The sequence below is a fragment of the Babylonia areolata genome, chromosome 22 (genome assembly GCF_041734735.1).
Source record: "Babylonia areolata isolate BAREFJ2019XMU chromosome 22, ASM4173473v1, whole genome shotgun sequence".
In the NCBI taxonomy this organism is placed as follows: Eukaryota; Metazoa; Mollusca; class Gastropoda; order Neogastropoda; family Buccinidae; genus Babylonia; species Babylonia areolata.
The window spans coordinates 16,595,026-16,617,032 of record NC_134897.1 but is presented as its reverse complement, the minus strand read 5'-3'; the positions used below and the strand labels follow the sequence as shown (position 1 = coordinate 16,617,032).

Below are 22,007 nucleotides of genomic sequence, written 5' to 3'. Positions count from 1 at the left end.
AGGAAGACGGACATGCACACAGAGAGACAGAGCCTGAGGCGAGAGAGAGAGAGAGAGAGATGATATACTTTACCAGACAAATATGCAGATGAGAAGGGGCACCAAAACAACCCTGTGCCGAAACAAGTCCAACACGGTGTATTTGGCGGAGGGTGGTTCGTCCTCTGACGTCACCCGTCCGTTGCTGCTGGCTTTGTTTCCATCTTTAGCGTCCACGTCTCTCTTGAACTCGTCACTCTGGTCAGTTCTGACAGTTCTGTCTTCATTGCAGTCCCCAGAATCTAGAATCCCAACATTGGTGACCACTTCCTTGGTGAAACCTTTATCCCCTTCTTTCTCTGTATTCTGATCGCTGTTGTCCGTGACACTGCTGAGAATGTGAACATTGTTTGTAGGATGACTGTTGTTGGCTATAGTCTGCATCTGGAAAGGTTTTTTGATGTTTTCGGTGACAAGTCCGTTCATCTGACAAGCTTTATTCAGGACTTTCCCGGCGTCTTTACTCCTTCCAGTAGCCACAAGCCAACGAAGGGATTCGTCCAGTATGCTGCGGGGTAATCAAAGTTGTTTTTTTTGTCAACAAAAGACAGATTGATAGACACAGACACAGACACACACAGACACACACAGACAAAGACACACATACACGTACACGTCGATCCCACGAATAAATTAGGTACATGCATATATTTGTGCAACAACACTCGCACATTGCTCTCACGGTCTACACACACACTCACGCACACACACACACACACTCACACACAGCTCCATTAAACCACAACTGATTCTGTGTTCTGTCCGTCTTTCAGTTTGTCCCTGTTAATTAATCTCTCTCTCTCTCTCTCTCTCTACACACACACACACACACACACACACACACACACACACACATATATATATATATATATCTGTCTATCTATCTATCTCTGCCTCTCTATCTTTCCTGTATATTTGTCTGTCTGTCGGTCGGTCGGTCTGTTTGTCTCTGTTTGATCAGTATCTCTCGGGCCTGGTCGACGCCGGGATACGTAATGAAAGGAGACGTATGGTACAGCCTTGTCACGTCGTCGCAATCCTGAATGAATCTCTATAGCAGCATTGCCACAATTCTCATCATCCATCATCAACAACTATGAAAACGAACTGACCACAGTTATGTGGTCTTTCATGCTCTGCTGTTATAGTGACCTCAGTTTTGATTTCCCCTCAACTTCCATTCTTGTGGTAAAGCCATGATGAAGTCTCTGGTGTCAGCGGATTCATAGGGAACTGTCATTAGAGGGACAAGGTACAGTGTCCACTCCCGAAAAGGCGCTCTTTCAGGCTGGCTCAACGAATAAGCGATTGCTGGAGAAGAAAAGGAGATGTACTAGTGCTTCATGGTCATAACATAATAAAAGCAGATGTATAGTTCTCACATATCTTCTTGATAGCTAAATTCTATGTATACAAATGCAGAATAAACAAAATAAAATCAACATTACAAATGTTTGAAAAAGATCTCAAGGAGACATACATAAAGCAGACAAGTATGCTTTTAACATAACTGTGGGACATAACAAATTTTTTGCAGAAATAGTGTTTATATACATGCTTTATACAAGATTAAGCTATATAATGACACCATGGGACTATGTTATCGAATATATATTGTTCTGCGTACATAATGTTGTTGTGGACTTGTCAGTATTTAGACCATCATAATGTCTTTAGCCTGTATCTTGCACAAAGTGTACTAAATTTTGTATCTGTATACCTTTGTCTGATCAAAAATGTTGGAAAAAAAACACCGAAATGCCCGATTCACATCAGTATTTAGACCATCATAATGTCTTTACTCTGTATCTTGCACAAAGTATACTAAATTTTGTATCCGTATACCTTTGTCTGATCAAAAATGTTGGAAAAAAAAACAAAAACAAAACGAAATGCCCGATTCACAGAGCTGACGTTTTGTTTACGGTTACACAATGAAGTTGTTGATCAGCATTTCGCTGTGAACTAGTTTTTATTTACCCATTGAAGTAAAACATATGGACACAAGACACGAAAGCAGACGACTCCACTCTAAAAAGCTCAGACCCTTACCACGGTAAGAGGAGACTGTAGAGAAACACGGAGGAATAGGCCAGACAGAGGTATCTCCAGGACACTCCTTGCAGGAAGTAGGCCACTGTGGCCACGAAGACACAGCTTGAGGACCACATGACGGCGTCCAGAACACTGGATAGAAATCGCCACTGATGGGGCAACAGCTCCATGAACATCGTGTAGGCTGAGTTGATCATGCCCTGCAGGTAACATGTATTGAACAAACCCATTTTCTCTCACGCACTCATTTACTTACTTACTTACTTATTTACTTACTTACTTACATAACCACTTTCTCTTCTCTCTCACTCTGTCTCTCTGTTCGTCTTTCTCTTTGAGATTGCAATGCGCACGTGCGCTCACGCACACGGCTCTACCATATCCACACATAGAAGAATGGTCTATGGATTTGTTGAGTTCCAACAATTTTTTTTACGCAAATACACATTACACAACTTTAAAATAAAATAAACAACTTGATTATAACACTTATATTTTCCAATGTTTTGAATAAAATGAACACAACAACCACAAAATATTTTTAAAGAGCATAACATAACCTACACACACACACACACACAGACACACACAGACACACACACACACACACACGGACACACACATATATATATATATATAGATAGATAGATAGATAGATAGATGTCAAGTTTTGTACAAAGCACGATTGTGAATCCGTTTACCTTTCAACCGGCATGGCTCTGGTGTGGATCAGATACCTTAGATGGGTCATGTTGTGAGTTAGTAAAATGGTACAGAATCATTGAATGCAAACCACTCATTTTATGAGAAAAAAAAATTGCCCTATGTGTGATCCTAGATACCAATGTCAATAATTTTCTTCATGTTTTACTTTATTATAAACAAATACCAAAATAAAGGAGGAGATATCAGGATGTCAGATTTTCTTCTTTTGAACGTAACGTGAAATCATAGCAGCACTACAGCCTTACCGACATGAAAAACCCGGCAACGATCCTGCTGCCTAGGACCAACTCATAGCTGTGGACGAAGCTCAGACTGACGAAAGACGCCATGGTGGCCACAGCACAGGCCACGTACACTTTTCGCCGGCCGTAGCGGTCAGCTAGACCAGAGAACAGCATAGCGCCCACAGCCTGACCGCCAAAGAACCCTGTCTGGGTGAGCTCCGTCAGCCCTGTCTTGTCACACACCAGCGACCACTGAAAACATCACACACTCACCAGTGCACTTTTAATAGATAATACAGAGAATCTGTAATGCCTGCAGATCTCACTTTTTTTTAATGTGTATTTACTGGCTTTCTTAAATCCACAATGTCGGAGTATCTGACGTCTCTTAAAGGAAACGAAACTTGAGTGGTTTCAGACATAACAAAACGGCTCTATCCTCCACAAAGGATTCAGTTCATTCCCAGCTGTTAATGAAAGCATTGGTATTACCAAAACTTAATAAGTCTGCCCCTCCTAACATAGAGCTATGAGAATTGGGTCAGTACTCAACAGACATTAAAGCCAAATTTAGACTGCTGAATTTTGGCAAAAGATCGCGTTTACCTATAACAGTAACTAGTTATCGTGCGCCATTTATAACTCATGTTTCAAATGTGTAACCTCCTTGGTCCATGTTGTAGCCACACTGGATAATTTGGGACATACCCGCTGACACATACTCTCCGTGCTTCCGGTTTTAAATCTGACATAAAGAACATGTTGTAAGATCAGTTCGTTCAATGACGGCTCGCAGAACTTTATGAAAACGAGCTGTACACAGGACGCCTAAGCAGACCTTTGAGTTCGAGAAATATGTATAAATCCTTTCCTGATAACCATCTCTTGCAGCAATAAAACTAAGAACTCCCAATCACAAGTTCACCTCACCTCACCTACGCCTGCTGCCCCTTTGGGACACAGACTACCAACAAGCGTTCTCTAACCATCCTGGTCATGTGTCAGTCACTCCAGCTGTCCCCAGGTGTGGCCTGTCTTCACGTCTGCCTCCAGATCACGGCAACATGTATTTCTTGGCCGGTGTCTTTGGATTTTACTTTGCGGGTTCCAGGTAAGAGCTTTCCTTGCGACACCAGATGCATGACTGCTGAGCATTTGGTCGATCTCTTCTTCTGCAAGCTGCTGTCGTTTTTTTCCCCCCACAGTTCTTCACTGGTGATTCTGTCTGGTCAGCGAATCCGAAGAATCCTTTTGAGGCAGGTGTTAATGAAAGTCTGGATTCTCCTCATGGCAGTGGTTCTGCACCATGCAGTAGGACAGGCTTCTCTACAATGTTGAAGATCCTAATCTTGATATCAGTTGTGAGATCTCAGGATCCTCACACTTTCTTCAGCTGATGAAAAGCCGCCCTTGCCATGCCAGTGCGGGGACTACTCTCAGTATATGTTGCACCCTGATTGCCAATGATGCTGCCAAGTCATGAGAAACTCTCCACCTCCATTAGCGCCTCGTCTTTTCGTTTCATTAGTGTTGCGTTTGCTGTGACGACCTTAAGGGTCTTGTTTTTCCCTCTGTGGATGTTGAGGCCCAGGCAAGCTGAAGTTTCCGCAACAGTTCTGGTCTTTTCTTCATCTGTGTTTTGGTGTGGGAAAGAATGGCCAGACCGTCAAGGTCGTCCAGCTGTGTCCGAAATATCCAGTGGACGCCGTATCAAAATCTGACATAAAGAACACGTTGTAGGATCACACTGTTTAATGATGCCATGCAGAAATTAATGAAAACGAACTGTATTATAATAATTTCAGGATGTTAACGCAAATTTTCGAGAAATGCGCATCATCCTTACCTTACAGCATATCTCTTGCAGTAACGAAATTTATAACCTTCGGTCACAAGTCACCAATACAAAAAAATGAAGAGTTCAGGTTGTACAGAGAAATGAAAGATTGTGCCAGAAATGTTGAAGTCCAGACCTATAGAATGAATTGCCAAACACAATTGAAATCTTTTCACTGCATTGCTCCACGAGGAGAATTCAGTTGCTCACGCTAGCGAAGTGTATGAATATAAGATGTCAAATATGTAATTCATCATTCCAATGCAGTACTTATTTTTAAATCGTCCACACACGCACGCACACACACACACACACACACACACACACACACACACTGCTTGCGCGCGCTTGTGTCTACATGACTGATTTGATTTTATTGTAATTGTGACCCTCCACCACGAAATGAGTTGCTTTGCACCAGAGGTCGATTTTTAGTTATTGGCATATCATAAATCTGCAATAAATGACCTTTACAGCGAAAAAAAAAAGTTTGTAAATCGGATGATTCTGTGAAAAGTTTGATTTGAAGTTCTAAAGTCGCGAAAGTAACGAACTGAGAAATCAAGGCCGAAAAGTTTTGGAACATGTTCATAGCAACCACATACTTCTAAGCAAGATATGTTTATGAAATTTGGCACACACATATTTAGTGGCAATATCCACAATTGCACAAAGTTTGAAAGAAAAATATTGAGTGTATTTGATTTTATTCAAATAAGTTTTTTTTTTTTTTTTTTTTTTTTTTTGAAAGAATTGCAACTGAAGTGTTAGTATACTTACTTTTTAATCAGCTCAACATGACTAAAAACCTTCCAGTTTTAAGATTAGTTTTGTTGTGGTGTTGTTTGTGGTCCAATTACTATGAAACATTTGCTTTGTATAGTATGTGTACTAAACTTTATGCCAGATTAAAGGTAAAAAATGCTAAATCATGATGCTGAATCATGTAATTGCTGTAATTCAATGTGCTCACTGGCTTAGTGTGCTTGTGATATTACCATAATCCGTACAACAAGCACAACAAAATAACAAAAAAAAAGATCCACACAACAAAGCTGCTCATACAAAATGTACAAGTTCATGTGTGTTTTATCCTAGCATAGCATCAAATGAAATACACTTCATAATCCAAATGAACACTTCAAACACTTCATCTGCAAAGAAAACCTACTTGTCAAACCCATACTTCACACAATAAAGACACACAACCTCATCAAACAAACACTCAATCTGCTAAAAAATAATTTAAAAAATATAATTTTTTTTTTTAAATGTGCAGATATGTGGCACAGGTAATCAATTCTTGTGGTACAAAGTGTTAGTCATCAGGGTGGATGGTGTTGATGTTGAACCTCCTTCCTCCACTCTTTTTTCTCCACCGGTGGTGTCAGTATGTTCCAAAAATGCATGGTTTATCCTGAAACAGTTTGTTATGTAATACTTCTTTGTCTCTTTTCATTTTCTTTGTTTTGATTTATTTTCTATATGTTCTAAAGTTTATTCATTAATGCTAATAATGCTAGATTAAATATCAACAGTAATTTCAGTTTTGTACATTTCCATCACAGCTTTCATTCTTTACACAGGACTTTACAAAATGCCTTACTTCTAGTTCTATGTATTTTATCAGAAAATAAAAAAAAAATACACTTTTATATATATATATATATATATATATATATGCCTCTCAAAGCCCAACCCCTCGTCCTCGTCGTGGGAGGTGGAAACAGGTAATGCTGGCCAACGGGGCTCTGGTGAAGCTGCGACAGGCCTAGCAAGCCGGCGGTGGATTAACTCTTGCTCAAGAAATTAAAAGGAAAAAGAAACGGACGGATCAAAACGGAAAACGAACTGGAAACGGAAAAGGCCAACGAGAAAGAACTAGTACTTGGAACGTGTGTGGACTCAGAGACAAGGAGCCAGAGGTCATTGACTTCATGAAGAGATGGAAAATACCAATAATGGGAATCTCAGACTGCAGACGGAAGGGAACTGGAATCAAACAGATCCACGAGGACTATGTCCTCATCTGGAGTGGCGTGGATATAACAACAAGAGCAACACATGTCGTAGGTTTTATCCTGCACCCAGACGCAGCAAAGAATGTGCTGGAAACAGATTTTATCTCGGAGAGGATCATCAAAATCCGAGTAAGAGGAGAACGGACGACCTTAAACTTCATCCAAGCTTACGCACCTTGCAATGACTCTTACAGTGAAGAACAAAAGGAGGAATTCTTTGAGAAGTTAGCAGACACCATAAGCACAGTCCCAGACAAGGAAGAACTTATTGTCATGGGAGATTTCAATGGAAGAGTAGGCAAAAGAAGAGCACCTTGGGACCAGCACCTTGGCCCACACAGTGACACTAACACAGAGTGCAACTACAACGGGGAACAGCTTTTAGCACTGTGTGCAGAACATGGCCTATGGATCACAAACACTTTTTACCAACACAGACCCAGCCAGAAACAAACTTGGTACAGATGGAATGATCTGAATGTGTCATCACAGATAGATTTCATCTTGACACGTATAGACGAACGGAGCAGAGTCACAGATGCGAGATCCATTCCAAACGCAGCTTTGGACACTGACCACCGTCCGGTGATCCTATTCACAAAACAGAGGAGTGAAAGACCAAGGAGAAAGAAGAAGAAAGCAGACAAGCAGATCAACTTAAGAAAACTCCAAAAGGAAGAATTGAGACAGGAAGTGGAAACTGAAGTCACAAAGAAGCTTGAAGAAGTGGACAGCACAGATATGACAGCAGAAGAAGCATGGTCAGTGTTCAAGAACACACTGACAGAGACACTCAGGAAAGCATGCGGTACAAAGAACACCGGAAAAGGGAAGGCGAAACAGACAGCTTGGTGGAATGACACAGTAAAGGAGGCCGTCAAAGAAAAGAAGGAGCTGTTCAAGGTGTGGTTAAAATCAAAGCTAGATGAGGATTATGTGAGGTATAGACTGGCAAGACGACACTGTAAGAGGACAGTCAGAAGCGCCAAGGAACAGTCATGGAAGAAATATGGCGAGGAATTAAGTGAACTGTGCAAGCAGTCACCACGACAGTTCTACAAAAGTGTCAAAGCAATGAGACTACGAGATGAGCCATACAGCCCAACAACAGTGGTCAATGACAAAGATGGGAACCCTCTCAGTAAGGAAGACAGCATCAAAAATAGATGGCAGGAATATTTCAAGGAACTTTTGAACCCAAGCAGCCAAAATACCACACAGATCCAGTTTCATCCACACCACCCAGAAGAAGAAGAACCAAACATTTTAAGATCAGAGGTACAGCAGGCACTAAAGACCAGCCCAAGGAACAAAGCAGCAGGCATTGATGGCATTACAACTGAAGCCATCCTGACATGTGGAGAAACAGGAATCACCTGGCTGACCACAATATTCCAGAAAGCATGGATGGAGAGGACAGTCCCGGAAGACTGGCAGAGAGCAGTTGTGGTACCAATCTGGAAGAAGAAAGGCAGCAAAAAAAGACTGCAGCATATATCGAGGAATTTCCCTCCTGAGCCACACAGGAAAGATGTACGCAAAGATCTTGGAACAGCGTACAAGGTACAAGGTGGAACCATTACTGAGTGAGGCGCAGATGGGCTTCAGAAAAGGAAGAGGGTGTACAGACGCTATCTTCGCTCTCAGGCAACTGAGCGAAAAGACAATCGAGCACAACAGAGAACTAAATCTTGTGTTTGTAGACCAGGAGAAAGCATTTGACCGAGTGGACAGAAACAAGCTATGGCAAACACTCGAAGAGTACAGCATCAGGGGACAACTGTTGGACAACATCAGAGCCATCTACAACAACAGTATGAGTGCAGTCCGCACCCAAAACGGACTCACAGACTGGTTCGAGGTGTCATCTGGAGTGAGACAAGGGTGTGTTCTATCACCGTTACTTTTCATCACATACATGGATAAAATCACAAAAGAAGCAAAACCCAACCCAGAAGATCTGAATGAGATGCTGTTCGCAGATGACCAAAGCCTGGCACATGAGAAAGAAGAACAACTTCAAGAGCACACAGACAGACTGAACACACAGTGCGAGGAGCTCAACATGAAGATCAGCATCAGCAAAACCGAGACGATGAAGGTCAGCAGAATACCTGGCAACCTAAACATCAACGTCAACGGAATTCCGCTGAAACAAGTCAGCGAGTTCAAGTATCTCGGCAGTATTTTCTCGGAAGATGGACGTCTCAACAGAGAGATTGAGACGAGAGTACAGAAGGCTAACAGCGTCAGCTACCAGCTTGCCCCACTCCTCAAACATCCCAACATCCCCATTGAGACCAAAGCCAAACTCATTACCTCCATCTTCATCCCCACCTTGACCTACCAGTGCCAGACATGGACCCTGACAAAAAGTCTGGAACGCAAAATAACCACTTGCGAGATGCGATGTCTGAGGACAGCCGTCAACAAGACCAGACGGGACATGATCAGAAACACCAGGATCAGAGAAATGGTGGGAACAACACCTGTCCTCCACCATATCCAAAGGCAAACGATCAGATGGTTTGGACATCTAACACGTATGGCACCTCACCAGATGGCCAGTAAAGCGTACAACAAAAGGATATCAGGATACAAGGCAAGAGGAAGACCAAGGAAGACCTGGATTGACGGTGTGAAAGAAACCCTGAAGACCCACAACATTCCACCCAACGAGGCCTTCCAGCTTGCCAGGGCCCGTCAGCTCTTTCTCCCCTCGACGCCCTAGATGGTACAAGAGGACGGATAAAGAAGAAAGAAGAAGATATATATATATATATATATATATATATATATATATATATATATATATATATATACATATACATATAACCAGACAAAGCAGTTTACTGATAATAAAAGTATGAAATAGTGATTATTAATGCTGTATCACTATGAGTATCAGTGTGCATATCAGTGTGCATGTGCATGACATGCTGCAATCCATTAAGTTACTTTATGCATAGTGGCATGTCAAGCACATGCACACTTATATCATTTATGTAAATGTCTGTGCAAAAGTTTACAATTCCATACATGTACATCTATACAAAGTTTGTAAAATGAAACTAAGTTTGCACACTTCATGGTAAATTTATACTGTAAATCATAGTACATTAACAGTTGACTCACTCACTCATAGATAGTTCACCAGCAGACAGTTCTTTAGTTGACAGTGTAGTTAGTGTGGTGGTGTTGCCTCTCCTTCTGATGACATGACTTGCCAGCAGTGATCTCAGAATTATTCATTGGTGTACAGGCAGGCATATAAAGTACCATCATATCTTTCAGGGCTGAAAAAGAAATTGAACTATTAGTAATATTGTTAGTATTTACTGTTGACACAACTCTATATTTATTTACCTCAAAACAACAACAACAACAACAACAACAACAACAACAACACACACACACACACACACACACACACACACACACACACACACACCAACCTGACACACATTCACATAAAATATCCATTGAAGCAAATTCTGTGAAACTGAAAACTGTTCATAATGTCATACCCCTGTACCTGCCCTTGCTCAGTTACATATAATGGTTAAACTGTGCAGGGACAGTGTGTGTGTGTGTGTGTGTGTGTGTGTGTGATATTGTGTGAGTATGACTCACTGTGTGACAGACATTGTGTGTGGTGTATGTGTGTGTGTGTGTGTGTGTGTGTGTGTGTGAGTGGCATGTATACACACTGTGTCATACATTTTGTGTGTTTCAGTTTAACGTCTATTCACTATAAGTGTTTTAGACGGTGTGTGTGTGTGTGTGTGTGTGTGTGTGTGTGTGTGTGTGTGTGTGTGTGTGTGTGTGTGATCTTCTTTTAATTTACATTGTTAATTTCCTCAGATTCACTTTATTCTTTTAATCATTTTTATTCCACATGTCAAACAGTGAATTTCTGTTCCAATGTAAGACAATAAATTAGTCTTGAGTCAATCATTGTTAAATGAATTATTATCGATTGATTATATCATCATTACATTTCAGTATTTGTCAATGTGGGTAAAATAAGAATGCTTACCTTCAGACACTTCAGGTACTTCCAGTCCCCCAGTCACTTTGCTTGCATATTCCTTGTGTGAGCTGTGAGAAACACAGTTCTATCACTTCAGCGCAGCAAGTCAGTTTCACTTGTTTCCATGTCAGTCACAACACTGATGGCACCTGGTGCATGTGATTTCGGCAATTACAGGCGAAGGCTTCCAACCTTTCTGTATCTAGCGAAATGTTGATTCGTCATCTACATCAAAATTAATATTATTGCTGATGAAAGCTGAACGATAATCCTGCGTCGTCTGCTTTCGAAATCAGCGTCGCCTTCGTGTTCACTGAGATCGAATTCATGACCATCAGCCTTGTTGGAATGGTCAGTTCCATCAATGAAGTACTGGGTTAGAAACTCACAAATGTCGTCTTCTTCACTGAATGGCAAAATGTGTGCAACGCAAGTGTATCTTGTCAGGAAATCACCAAGTCACTCTTGAAAAGCGTGCTTCCGAACCCTGCGACCATGTTTATTTGAACTAGCGTGCTGAATGGCTGGTTTTGTGACGTGGCCTCTCTCGACCAATGACAGAGGCGATTTTCCTTCATAGTGACGCATTGTTTACGTAGTGTATCCTTATTTTGAAAGCGACGATTCGCTCGTAGTTCAAAAATCAACCAATGAGAAGGACATAGATTGAAAGAGACGGACTTGACCTTTAAAACGATGTATGATTCGACCGGTCGATTCCAAGAGATGAGGGAGGGCAAACTTGTCAAAGTTGATCGATTTCGCGAAGTCATAGGCGATCAGAATGACGGGTTAGGCATTTTAAGCACACTTTTAAGGCAAAAGATGACACAATTATGCCTAGATACTTCAATATGTACGCGTGTTTCATGTATGTTTTTCTATAACCCTTTGTTATCTTGTGAACATTTTGATTTCATTTCTTTTGCCCTGAGGGCTGGATGTAAAAAAGCATATGCATGCTTATTCCACTTCCCTCATTAAAAAGATTCGTTCGTTCGTTCGTTAATATGAGATTAAAGAAAGCCTAAAGTTTACTATGAAGTCAAAATCTGAAAATCGACAACCTGATCCCCACCCGCCTAAAATCGCCGCTAGCGGGAAAGTTGGTCAGGTGCAAAGCGACTCATTCCGTGATGGAGGGTCACATTTAAAAAAAAAAATAAATTATTGGAAATCACTGCTTTCGCGAATAATTTTGATAAGTTATGAGTGGAATCAGTAAATGTTTTTTTTTTTTTTTGTGTTTGTGTTTTTGCATTATCGTGTAAGCGTATGTGAGTTTATGCGTGAGTTATACTGGGCCATTCAGTTCAGTATGTTATCAGTATAATTTGCTGTGCATGTGCCTAGTAAATCCATGTGCACCCACGTTTTTTTGTTTTGTTTTTGTTTTTTGTTGTTATTGTTTTTGGTGTGTGTTTCTGTTTTTTGTTTGTTTGTTGTTGTTTTTGTTTTGTTGTTGTTTTTTTGGGGGGTAGGGGGGGGTTACACTATTTTGACTTTGACTCGCAACATATCAAACAAAAGCAAAAGAAAATTTTGTGGAAACGAAAATTACATTTCAAACACACGCCTTTTGTTTTGTGTGTGCCAAACCTTTCTGCAACAGCAGAGCTAAGGCAAAATGGATTCAATGCTTTGAATGCAAACAAGTGCGCTCACGACGTTTGCACAGATGGCAGACACAATTATATAATTTATTATTATGAGTGGTTTTGAGGATAGGTTTTATGCATGTGTTGTTTATTTTCGTTTTGTTTGATCCTTTACTTTAAAAGTCAGCTGTGTTAATGTGTGTGTGTGTGTGTGTGTGTGTGTGTGTGTGTGTGTGTGTGTGTGTGTGTGTGTGTGTGTGTGTGTGTGTGTGTGTGTGTGTGTGTGTGTGTTTATGTGTGCGCGCGCGCGCGTGAAAAAAAAAAGCGAGAGAAATGAAGAAAGAGTTCCAAATTTACGACGTACAATCCAGCCATTCGCCAGGACAAGCCAATAATATTCTCCGACAAAACTAGTCCCGGTAATGTAATATGCTCTGCGCACTTTACGTTCACAGTTTTGTGCCTTTCCAATGGGTCAAATTACACATCAATTGATGTGAATACATTAAAAAAAAAAAGTTGACAAAGAACACGTCAACTGATGTGAAATAATAAAACAACGTAATGTGAAAAAAAAAAGAAAAAAAAAATTGACATCGCATGCAGAATATTATTCCCAACACTTAATACATCAATTGATGTGAATACATAAAAAATTTTTTTTAAAAATTGACAAAGAACACGTCAACGAATGTGAAATAATAAAACAACGTAATGTGAAAAAAAAAAAAAAAAATTGACATCGCATGCAGAATATTATTCCCAACACTTAATATCTCCCTCTCTCTTTCTCTCTCTGTCTGTCTGTTCCTATCTATCTATCTATCTATGAACACAGTCTCTAGAGGCGTCGCTTCAAGGCCTGGTGAGCGCGTTGGGTTTATGTTCAAAAGGTTAAAAATCATGTCTAATCCGAGAAACCCGATTTGGGTACATGGAGACACAAGGGAAAAACAGGCCCACATACTCGAGACGTGCAATCGCACGAAGAAGAAGAGAGAGAAAATATAAGAAAAGGGGCGTAGGAGCCGGGGAGGAGGGGGGGGGCGGATGGGGCGGGGGGGCGGGGGCCGGGGGGGGGGACACACAGTGGAACCCTAGGAAAAGAAAACCTGCAGGGCCCACATGCACACACACGCAAATAAACTATCAGCAATTCAATATAAGGAGAGAAAAAAGAAAAGAAAAAAAAAGAAAAACAACACCCCCCCCCCCCCCCGCCCCCGCCCCCCCAAAAAAACCCAACAACAACAACAACAACAAAAAAACCAAAAAAAATACACATAGGAAATATATTACTTGAAGCGTTTAGTACTGTTATCCTAATATAAGAAAAAAAAGAATAAGAACAACAAAATTATCGCACAGATTCAATAATAATTTTCAAAAATGTTGCCAGCTTCAACAACACTTTTTTTCTTCGGGGAATTAAAGAGTGTACTGAATTTCAGTGTGTTCGGTCGTTTACAATAAAGTGGTTTTAAGAATGCTTTTCTGGTGTCTGAAAAGAACGAGCATGTGTGAACGTCATGCATCTACTCCATTTTTTTCAAACAGCATTATGTGATGTGGTGTATAGTCAGCACACTTTGACACATTGTAACTGAACGCGAAACTGAAACGAACAGGTAGTCCGGCCCTGGTCCCCAAGCTAGGGGGTGGACACCTGTGGTGCCAGTTGCATTGCTTGGTTCTAACTTTTTGACAGTCACACGTGACTAAATGCCTACGTTGACAGAACTACGCCATTGGTCAATTCCATACGACACACAGTAGCGGTTTACGAGCATACTAGGCTCTTCCATCCGAGCAATGCAACTGGCTCCTGGCAGGCTAACATCCCAGTACAGCAAACAACAAGCACAAGAAAAGAAAAAAACAAACACCCAAGACAATTGCAACATTACAGCGAAACAGTAAAGCAGCTTGGTCCAGGTAGAAGACACTTTGAAGCACGCCGACAAAACTTTCTCTGACAACCAAGACCAAAACCATGATAGGGTCCTGGAACGTCGGAACCCTAAACAAGACGAGAAAAACGATCAAAACTGGAAGCAAAATGATAAGATAATTATAATATCGACATTCTTGGCCTTTTGGTGAAACAAGGTCAAATTCACAGGTCAAATAAGGCTAAAACGTAGGGTATATGAATATCTACTCAGGCCTCCAACACAAGATCATGCACTTGCTCATGGTACAGGTCTACTATTGGCATCAGAGACAGTTGAAGCACAACTGGTACTGGTACCAGTTTCGCCCGTAATTTTATCAGCAAATTTCAACTCAATACAAAACAACAACAACAACGAAATACATTCTACACCCTGACGATTGTTGCAGAAAAGAAGGACGGGGAGAATCTGCCAAAGTCTTCAGTGAGTTGTGGACAGAACACCAAGAAGAGATCTGAAAACCGTAACAGCAGATATGACTGCGGTATATTGGGAACAAATAATTCAGACAGACAACTCGTTGTGTGGATACTCAGCATTGGCAATCCAATCTGAATATGGAGAACTCTTCACTGAGATTTCTGTCTTCAAAGACTTGATCACTGGGTGGACTGCATTTCCGCACAAGAAAATCCACAAACTAACCCGGATATCTTCAGATTTCTTAGAAAGACAACGTGGTTCCACGAATAAACGCAAAAATGTCAATTTAGCCAAAGACCTGCTTAACAGAACAGTTTGGCAAACATCTCTAGAATGTACATAGGGAGAGAGGATGTTCTGGGAGAAATGAAGGTGAATGGATTGAGAAGGCGGAAACGAAAAGAATGAAGAAAGAAAGGATACACATTGAATTTCTTGAATATATTTTCTTTACCTCGAAGTGCGGAACCAAAGGATTACCCTAGCATCTCCATGCTCTATGGGACAGAGAAAGAAAGACAAACAGAGAGAGAGAGAGACTCACAGATACACACACACACACACACACACACACACACACACACACACACACACACACACACGATGCGTTGTATAGCCTCAGAGAGAGAGAGAGAGAGAGGCGAGTACCTCAGTGACAAAGGAGGTGTGGGAAGGCATGGAGAAGTTGACACCAGCCACACAGGGAAGAGAGTGAGTGGAGGATGTACCGGAAGTGTTGACAGTGACGTCAATGCTACACTGGTGATACTGGATGTCGTGGAGAGTGAAGTTGGAGACGTCATCCGGGAGATACGTTTCCACCTGAGTGACGTTGTGCAACTGATTGCACCGGTAATCTGGATGGTGGCCTGCAAAACACACACATACACTCATGTTATGTACGCATGCATAATCACTTACATGCCCACAAGCAGTTCGTCATCATTCATTCATTCATTCCCTTGACCGCTGGGGTCGTTGGGGGGACATGAGGAAGATATCATAGCTCGCCACGCCGTTCTGTTGGCAGCTGTCGTGAGGAGATCTGGCATCGTCATTTTGGTCCATTCCTTGACGTTGTCGGACCAGCTCTTTCTCTGCCGCCCCCGTCTGCACCCTCCCTCTACAGTCCCTTGCAGGATGGTTTTGGAGAGGGTGTTATATGTCGTATGACGTGACCAAACCATGCCATCTTCCGTCGTTTGACAGTCGCCAGCAGTTCGTGTGTCAAAGCATTTCGTATGAAAACCAAAAACACTAACCTAGAAATACGAAAGCCATGGTTGAGACTCCGTACGTGAAACTGGCAACAAGCTGTAGCATCAGCTGGACGACATGGTAGCGTCTTCTTCTTCCGAACTGCTGAAAGATGGCCTCCAAATCCATAACACCTCCGGTCTCATCCATGAGTGGCTTCTCCTGGCAAGGCGTCATGTCAGTGCAGCTGTTGGTGATGGCCACGCGTTTCTTGTCTGCCACAATGTTGGTCGATCGTGTCCTGTGAACGGCGATGGTGCTGCGTGTTGCTGGTTTTGCGAGCACATACACACATAATATATAGCACATTCCAGGCCATTATGATAAGGACGCAAAATGTTTTAAAACATCGTAAAAGCGTTTGTTCTTGCGCGAGGCTTGGCTGAATGTCAATGATGAAAATGAAACCTTGATCTACATTTTTAAAAGCTCGGAACATCTGTTGACTTAGCGTGCCCGCCCCCCTCCCCTCCCCTTCTCTCTCTCTCTCTCGCTGCCTACATGGCGGGTTAAAGATAAGGTTACACACGTAAAACACATTCTGTGTGCGTGTGTAAATGATGAGCGTTCAAAGGTAGTTGTGAATTGGCTCTACCCAGTTCGACAGCCTGTTGTGTAAAATGACTCAGTGCATGTAAAGCTACATGAATAGCCAGAACATTATCATCATTCTCTCTCTCTCTCTCTCCCTCCCATCCCCCCTTTCTCTCTCTTATCCATCTAATATGCATGTAATAATCACATCCACGTTGTGTCACCGTGAAGGCTGTGTGTGTGTGTGTGTGTGTGAACACTTCTGGTACATCCTCCACTCACTCTCTTCCCTGTGTGGCTGGTGTCAACTTCTCCATGCCTTCCTACACCTCCTTTGTCACTGAGGTACTCGCCTCTCTCTCTCTCTCTCTCTCTCTCTCTCTCTCTCTCTTATCCATCTGAAATGCATGCAATAATCACATCCACGTTGTGTCATCCTGAAGGCTGTGTGTGTGTGTGTGTGTGTGTGTGTGCGTGTGTGTGTTTTTTCTTCAGTTTAACGTCTGTTCACTATAAGTGTTTTTAGACGGAAAGGAGTAAAGTAGTGTATAAAGGAAAGGGAATCCATGTGAATATTAGTGTAAAAAAAAAAAGTGTTCATGTTATGTATCAGAGGAAAAGTATATTATAAGAAAAATTCTAAAGAGATTGTGGTGTGTATTGAATGAGGTGTCATGGGAAGGAGAATATGTATATGCATATCAACAAGTATTAACCTACAACAATGTAAATATAAATAACAGTATTAATTATAATACATCAAAGGAAGATACCAACTGGACTGGAGTTTAAAATTTCTGAAAACATTCTAAGCAATGAATAATCATTCAAAATCTTTTCAGTGGCTAATGAAACATTGGAAGAAAAGTCATCAACTACATCTTTTGGAATTAACTGTCTTATGCTCGGACAATGAATGGGTAGATGGCTTACAGGTATTTGCTTACCGCATATACATTATATGTTTTTAGAAAATTTTGTACGAAAGGCATTTAAACGAAGTCTATACATTAGACTTGTAATTTGTCTTGAATGTGCTGCTGGTGTCGAATTTAGAAAATGTTTGGGATTAGCTGCATTCTTTGTGTTTACACAACATAGGTAATATTGATTATTTGAATCTGTAAGTAATTTCTTAAATCGATTTCTAGATACATTTTCTATACAACTAATGCATTCATGTAGATCTAACTGGATGTCAAGTTGTATTGCGCCTTCGAAATTACGTGCTGCTCTTCTAGCTGCTTGGTCTACCCACTCATTTGAAGATATTCCACAGTGCGAAGGTACCCAACAGAAAGTCATTTTAATGCCCTGTTTTGTCAGTTGGTGAATAATATGTTTTATTTCCATTATCATCTCAATTCGCTTCTTTGAATTTGGAGATTCTATAGCTTGTAATACTGACTTTGAGTCTACACATAATAAAATTTCACTTACAGTTTTCGGAATGTCTGAAATATAATTTAAGGCCATAAGTATGGCTATAAGTTCAGCTGTGAAAATGGAATATTGTCTACCAATATAGTATAATTCTTCCATTCTAAATGAAAGAATTACAAAAGCCGCTCCTGAAGAACCATCTTCTAGAACAGATCCGTCTGTATATTTTTAGATAATTTGAATATTGCTTTTCTATATGGGAGAGCACTTCAGGTTTTAACAAAAATGGTGACTGGTTCTTGGATAAATCTGTATAATCCATGTCAAAGGTAGCTTTACACTGCTCCCATTCAGGGACAGGTGAAAAAGTAGGTACTTTTGCAATTTGCTTGTCTTTTGTCTTTTATCTTTTGTCTAATGATATCTGATGCAAATGTATTAATGGATGTCATAGACTGTATCGTCTTAGGCTCTTTTAGCAAAATCTTTTTGTGAACTCAAATCAGCTTCTTCTTTTGAAAATGTTTCATATGCGAAAGATTTGATAACGAATTTCGCGGCTGAAGCTTTCCTTTGTTCATCAAGAGATAAAACACCTGCTTCTCTGTAAGTCCCTAAATTTGGTGTAAGAATGGGCACACCTAGAGCGAGTTTATAAGTCTTACAATCAATGCTTTGTAGCTTCTTCAGCAAATGCAGTGGAGCACTGAAAAATACCTCTTGAGCGTATGTCAAGCGTGTGTGTGTGTGTGTGTGTGTGTGTGTGTGTGCAAGACAGTGAACATTACAACGAAGAATCAGTTTGACGATTCATTCAAACCTGAATTATTTGAAGAACTATCTGCGGTTGTCACCGAGAGAGGATTAATTTACCAGCTTCGGATATTACAGCAAATGCACATCAGACAAAAAGTATGATTGATTCACACTGTTTGTGTGTGTGTGCGCGCGCGCGCGCGCGTGTGTGTGTGTATGTGTGTGTGTGTGTGTGTGTGTGTGTGTGTGTGTGTGTGAGTGGGTGAGTGAGTGAGTGTGTGTATGTGTGTGTGTGTGTGTGTGTGTGTGTGTGTGTGTGTGTGTGTGTGTGTGTGTGTGTGTGAGTGAGTGAGTGTGTATATATATGTGTGTGTGTGTGTGTGTGTGTGCGTGTGTGTGTGTGTGTGTGTGTGTGTGTGTGTGTGTGTGTATGTGTGTGAGTGAGTGAGTGAGTGAGTGAATGTGTGTGTCTGTGTGTGACCCTGATAATAGTATGGTTCTCTTTGGTGGTTGGGCTTTAAGCAACACAGTTTGGGATGTAGACGAAGCCCTCATATTTTGCTTTTATGGACCTCATCAAAGCAATGATCCTGCCAGCTGTGAAACCTTTTTCTTTTTTCCCCTTGTTTCAAATATTGACCAAACTCAGATGGTCATACACAGGTTTTGATATTGGAAAAAGCCTGTGGTCGAAAACATGATGGGGACTATTGCATTTATGACTGTCGTATCAGTATGATATCCGAAATGGAGTAACCCAGGGCTGAGTTATGATCCTCAAGCTATTTGCTTTATCCTTAGCTGTCCTGGCGTAACATTCTTCTGGGTCGTCTGCGGCAGGTATCTGCCTCTCCATCAGATACATAAGAAGCTTCCACAAATCCCATAGTTATAGCAAAGTCTAACGAGTAGACACTGTGCCTAAGAGACCTCTTCGCTGATTATGTGGTTGCCACTGCACTCACAAAATAAAACCTGCAATAGCTCATCACTAGTTTTCACAGCATGTAAAGACTTCACACTCACAATTAACACGAATAAAGGCAAGTGTTTGAACATGATATAGATTAATTACCACCAGTCAGCGTTGGTGACTGGGCTTCGAGCTAGAGAGGTGTCTAAGAAAACTTTTTAAATGTCTGCTTTTTTCTGTCTGTTGGAGATCAAAGGCCTCCATTCATGTTTTATGAACACGTGAACTTCCAGCGTATTCTACATTTCATTCAATATATCAGCTGGTATTATCATATCAAAATACTACAACTACTGTTACTGCTGCTACTAACTACTGATTGTAGTGAGATATAAAAAAGTCAACCTTCGGGAACTGCTTTAAAAGTTCCCGGCGGTAAGTGAACGGTAAGTGCTCCTAATTACGGATCCATTACCTCATGACCAGTACCGGTAAGGCAGCAATACCCCCAGTCACAGATCTCAAAACATACTTGTCTCTTTTTGTAGCTTCTCTCACAAGAGGAAGTGATCTTGTTATTGTTTTCGTCAACAACGAACCGGTTTATGTAGTGAAGTCTGCATCGGGAATCTTTGCTGCAGTTTATTATCATCAGTACAGAAAAACATTGGATTCCTTTCTCGGAAACAATTCTGAATACATTTTCCGAAAAGAGGATGAAGAAGGAAATGCAATAATTTTGAATTTTGTTAGGACGGCTTCCGATAATAAAATAAACTAAGTTGAAGAAACTAGTCTCACCAGACCCTGCAGACAAAATAAGGCGTTGACAGCCGAAGGGAATGCTGAGCTTTGCATCTGTACCCGCGATGTTCACACAAAACTGCGGCAGAGTCAAGGTCTGCAGCAGCCTGCAGTCAAGGTGTGCAAAAAAGTGAGCGAAATAATAAAACGATTTGCGTGGGAACAGTGGGGTTCGATTTGAGGAAAAAACAGCCCGAGGGTTCTGAAGCAATACGGTCAAAAGAAAATAAAATGCTTTCTTAAAAAAAATTTAAAAAAAAAAAAAAAAAAAAAAAATCAAGACCGGTTTTCGATTGTTGATACTGCCATTGATGTTCCATTTCAGCATATCGGTGTCGAACTCTTCGGTTCCACTCCCCCTACATCCTACAACAGTATTAGATGGATGTCGCTACCCACTGTCCTGAAGCAGCTCCATTGAAACACATTAACACTGTGGCTGTTTAAGCACTAATGAATGTGGTTACTTTCTTCCAGTCGGGTACCCTGAGGATATTTTGAGCGACTGCTTCAAACTTGATAAATCATTTTACATCTCCTTTCCATGAAATCTGTTCACACATCACGTTATCGTCCACAGTCAAACAAAATAGTTAAACACTTTAATGGCACTCTCAAACCCATGCTTAGAAAGGTGACTAACACCCATCTCAACAATCGAGACCGTTACATTCCAACTTAATTGTTATTTGCTTACAGATAATTGCCAAACAAAAGTACAAGATTATCACCATTCGAACTTCTGTCCGGTCGCTGACCATGTAGTCTAATAAACATTATCGCCAAATCTTGGAAAGAGACAGAACACTATGATGACGGCAGACCACTATACCAGTATGCGGCTGACTTAAAAAGACAAATTTGTGACCTCTATGCAGTCACATGTACCTTTGAAGCAGGTGACGAAGTTCTTGCACTGATGTGTACTGACATCAACAAACTCTTAATGAGTTGGTGAGGACCTTTCGCAGTTACTATAATGCTTGGTTCAGACTTCCAAACTGACGCAATATGTAGGATGAACTAGTAATGTGCAATATGCAGGATGAATGTACAATGGAATATGCCGAATGTTAACGTTCATATTCTAAATATGTTTCTGTTGATAATTACGATTGCAATGTTCTTACGGCGAATATGTGAAATGCTTTTATTTGAGAACATAGTTTATTACTCCTGTTTAATCAAGTAATCCGTGTGTGGGCGGTGGGTGGGTGGGGGGTGGGTGCGGGGTGGGTGGGTAGGTGCGGGTGTGTGCTGATTATCTGGTTGTGGTTTTCCGCACCTGATGCAATTTACCTTTTTTCTTATCTATCTATTATAATCAATGGGCAATATAGTAGGATATGCTTATAATTATATTCAAAATAATGTTTCTTAATTCTTTCTGTTTTTACATTAAGAATACTAGTTATTACCTGCAATTTGTGGATGAATGTATGAAACGGT

General features: G+C 41.0%; 1 protein-coding gene across 1 annotated transcript in view; it reads right to left on the bottom strand.

The window, feature by feature from the left end:
• Nucleotides 1-16,338, bottom strand: part of LOC143297386 (solute carrier family 22 member 7-like) — a 25,915-nt gene extending 9,577 nt beyond the window's left edge. Inside the window, exons 1-5 of the mRNA XM_076609703.1 lie at nt 16,174-16,338; nt 15,560-15,780; nt 3,066-3,296; nt 2,092-2,294; nt 74-547 (exon numbers count right to left, since the gene is read on the bottom strand). Of these exons, the coding sequence (XP_076465818.1) occupies nt 74-547; nt 2,092-2,294; nt 3,066-3,296; nt 15,560-15,780; nt 16,174-16,318 (1,274 nt within the window). The 5' untranslated portion in view covers nt 16,319-16,338. The remainder of the gene's footprint in view (nt 1-73; nt 548-2,091; nt 2,295-3,065; nt 3,297-15,559; nt 15,781-16,173) is intronic.
• Between the last annotated feature and the right edge of the window lie 5,669 nt (nt 16,339-22,007).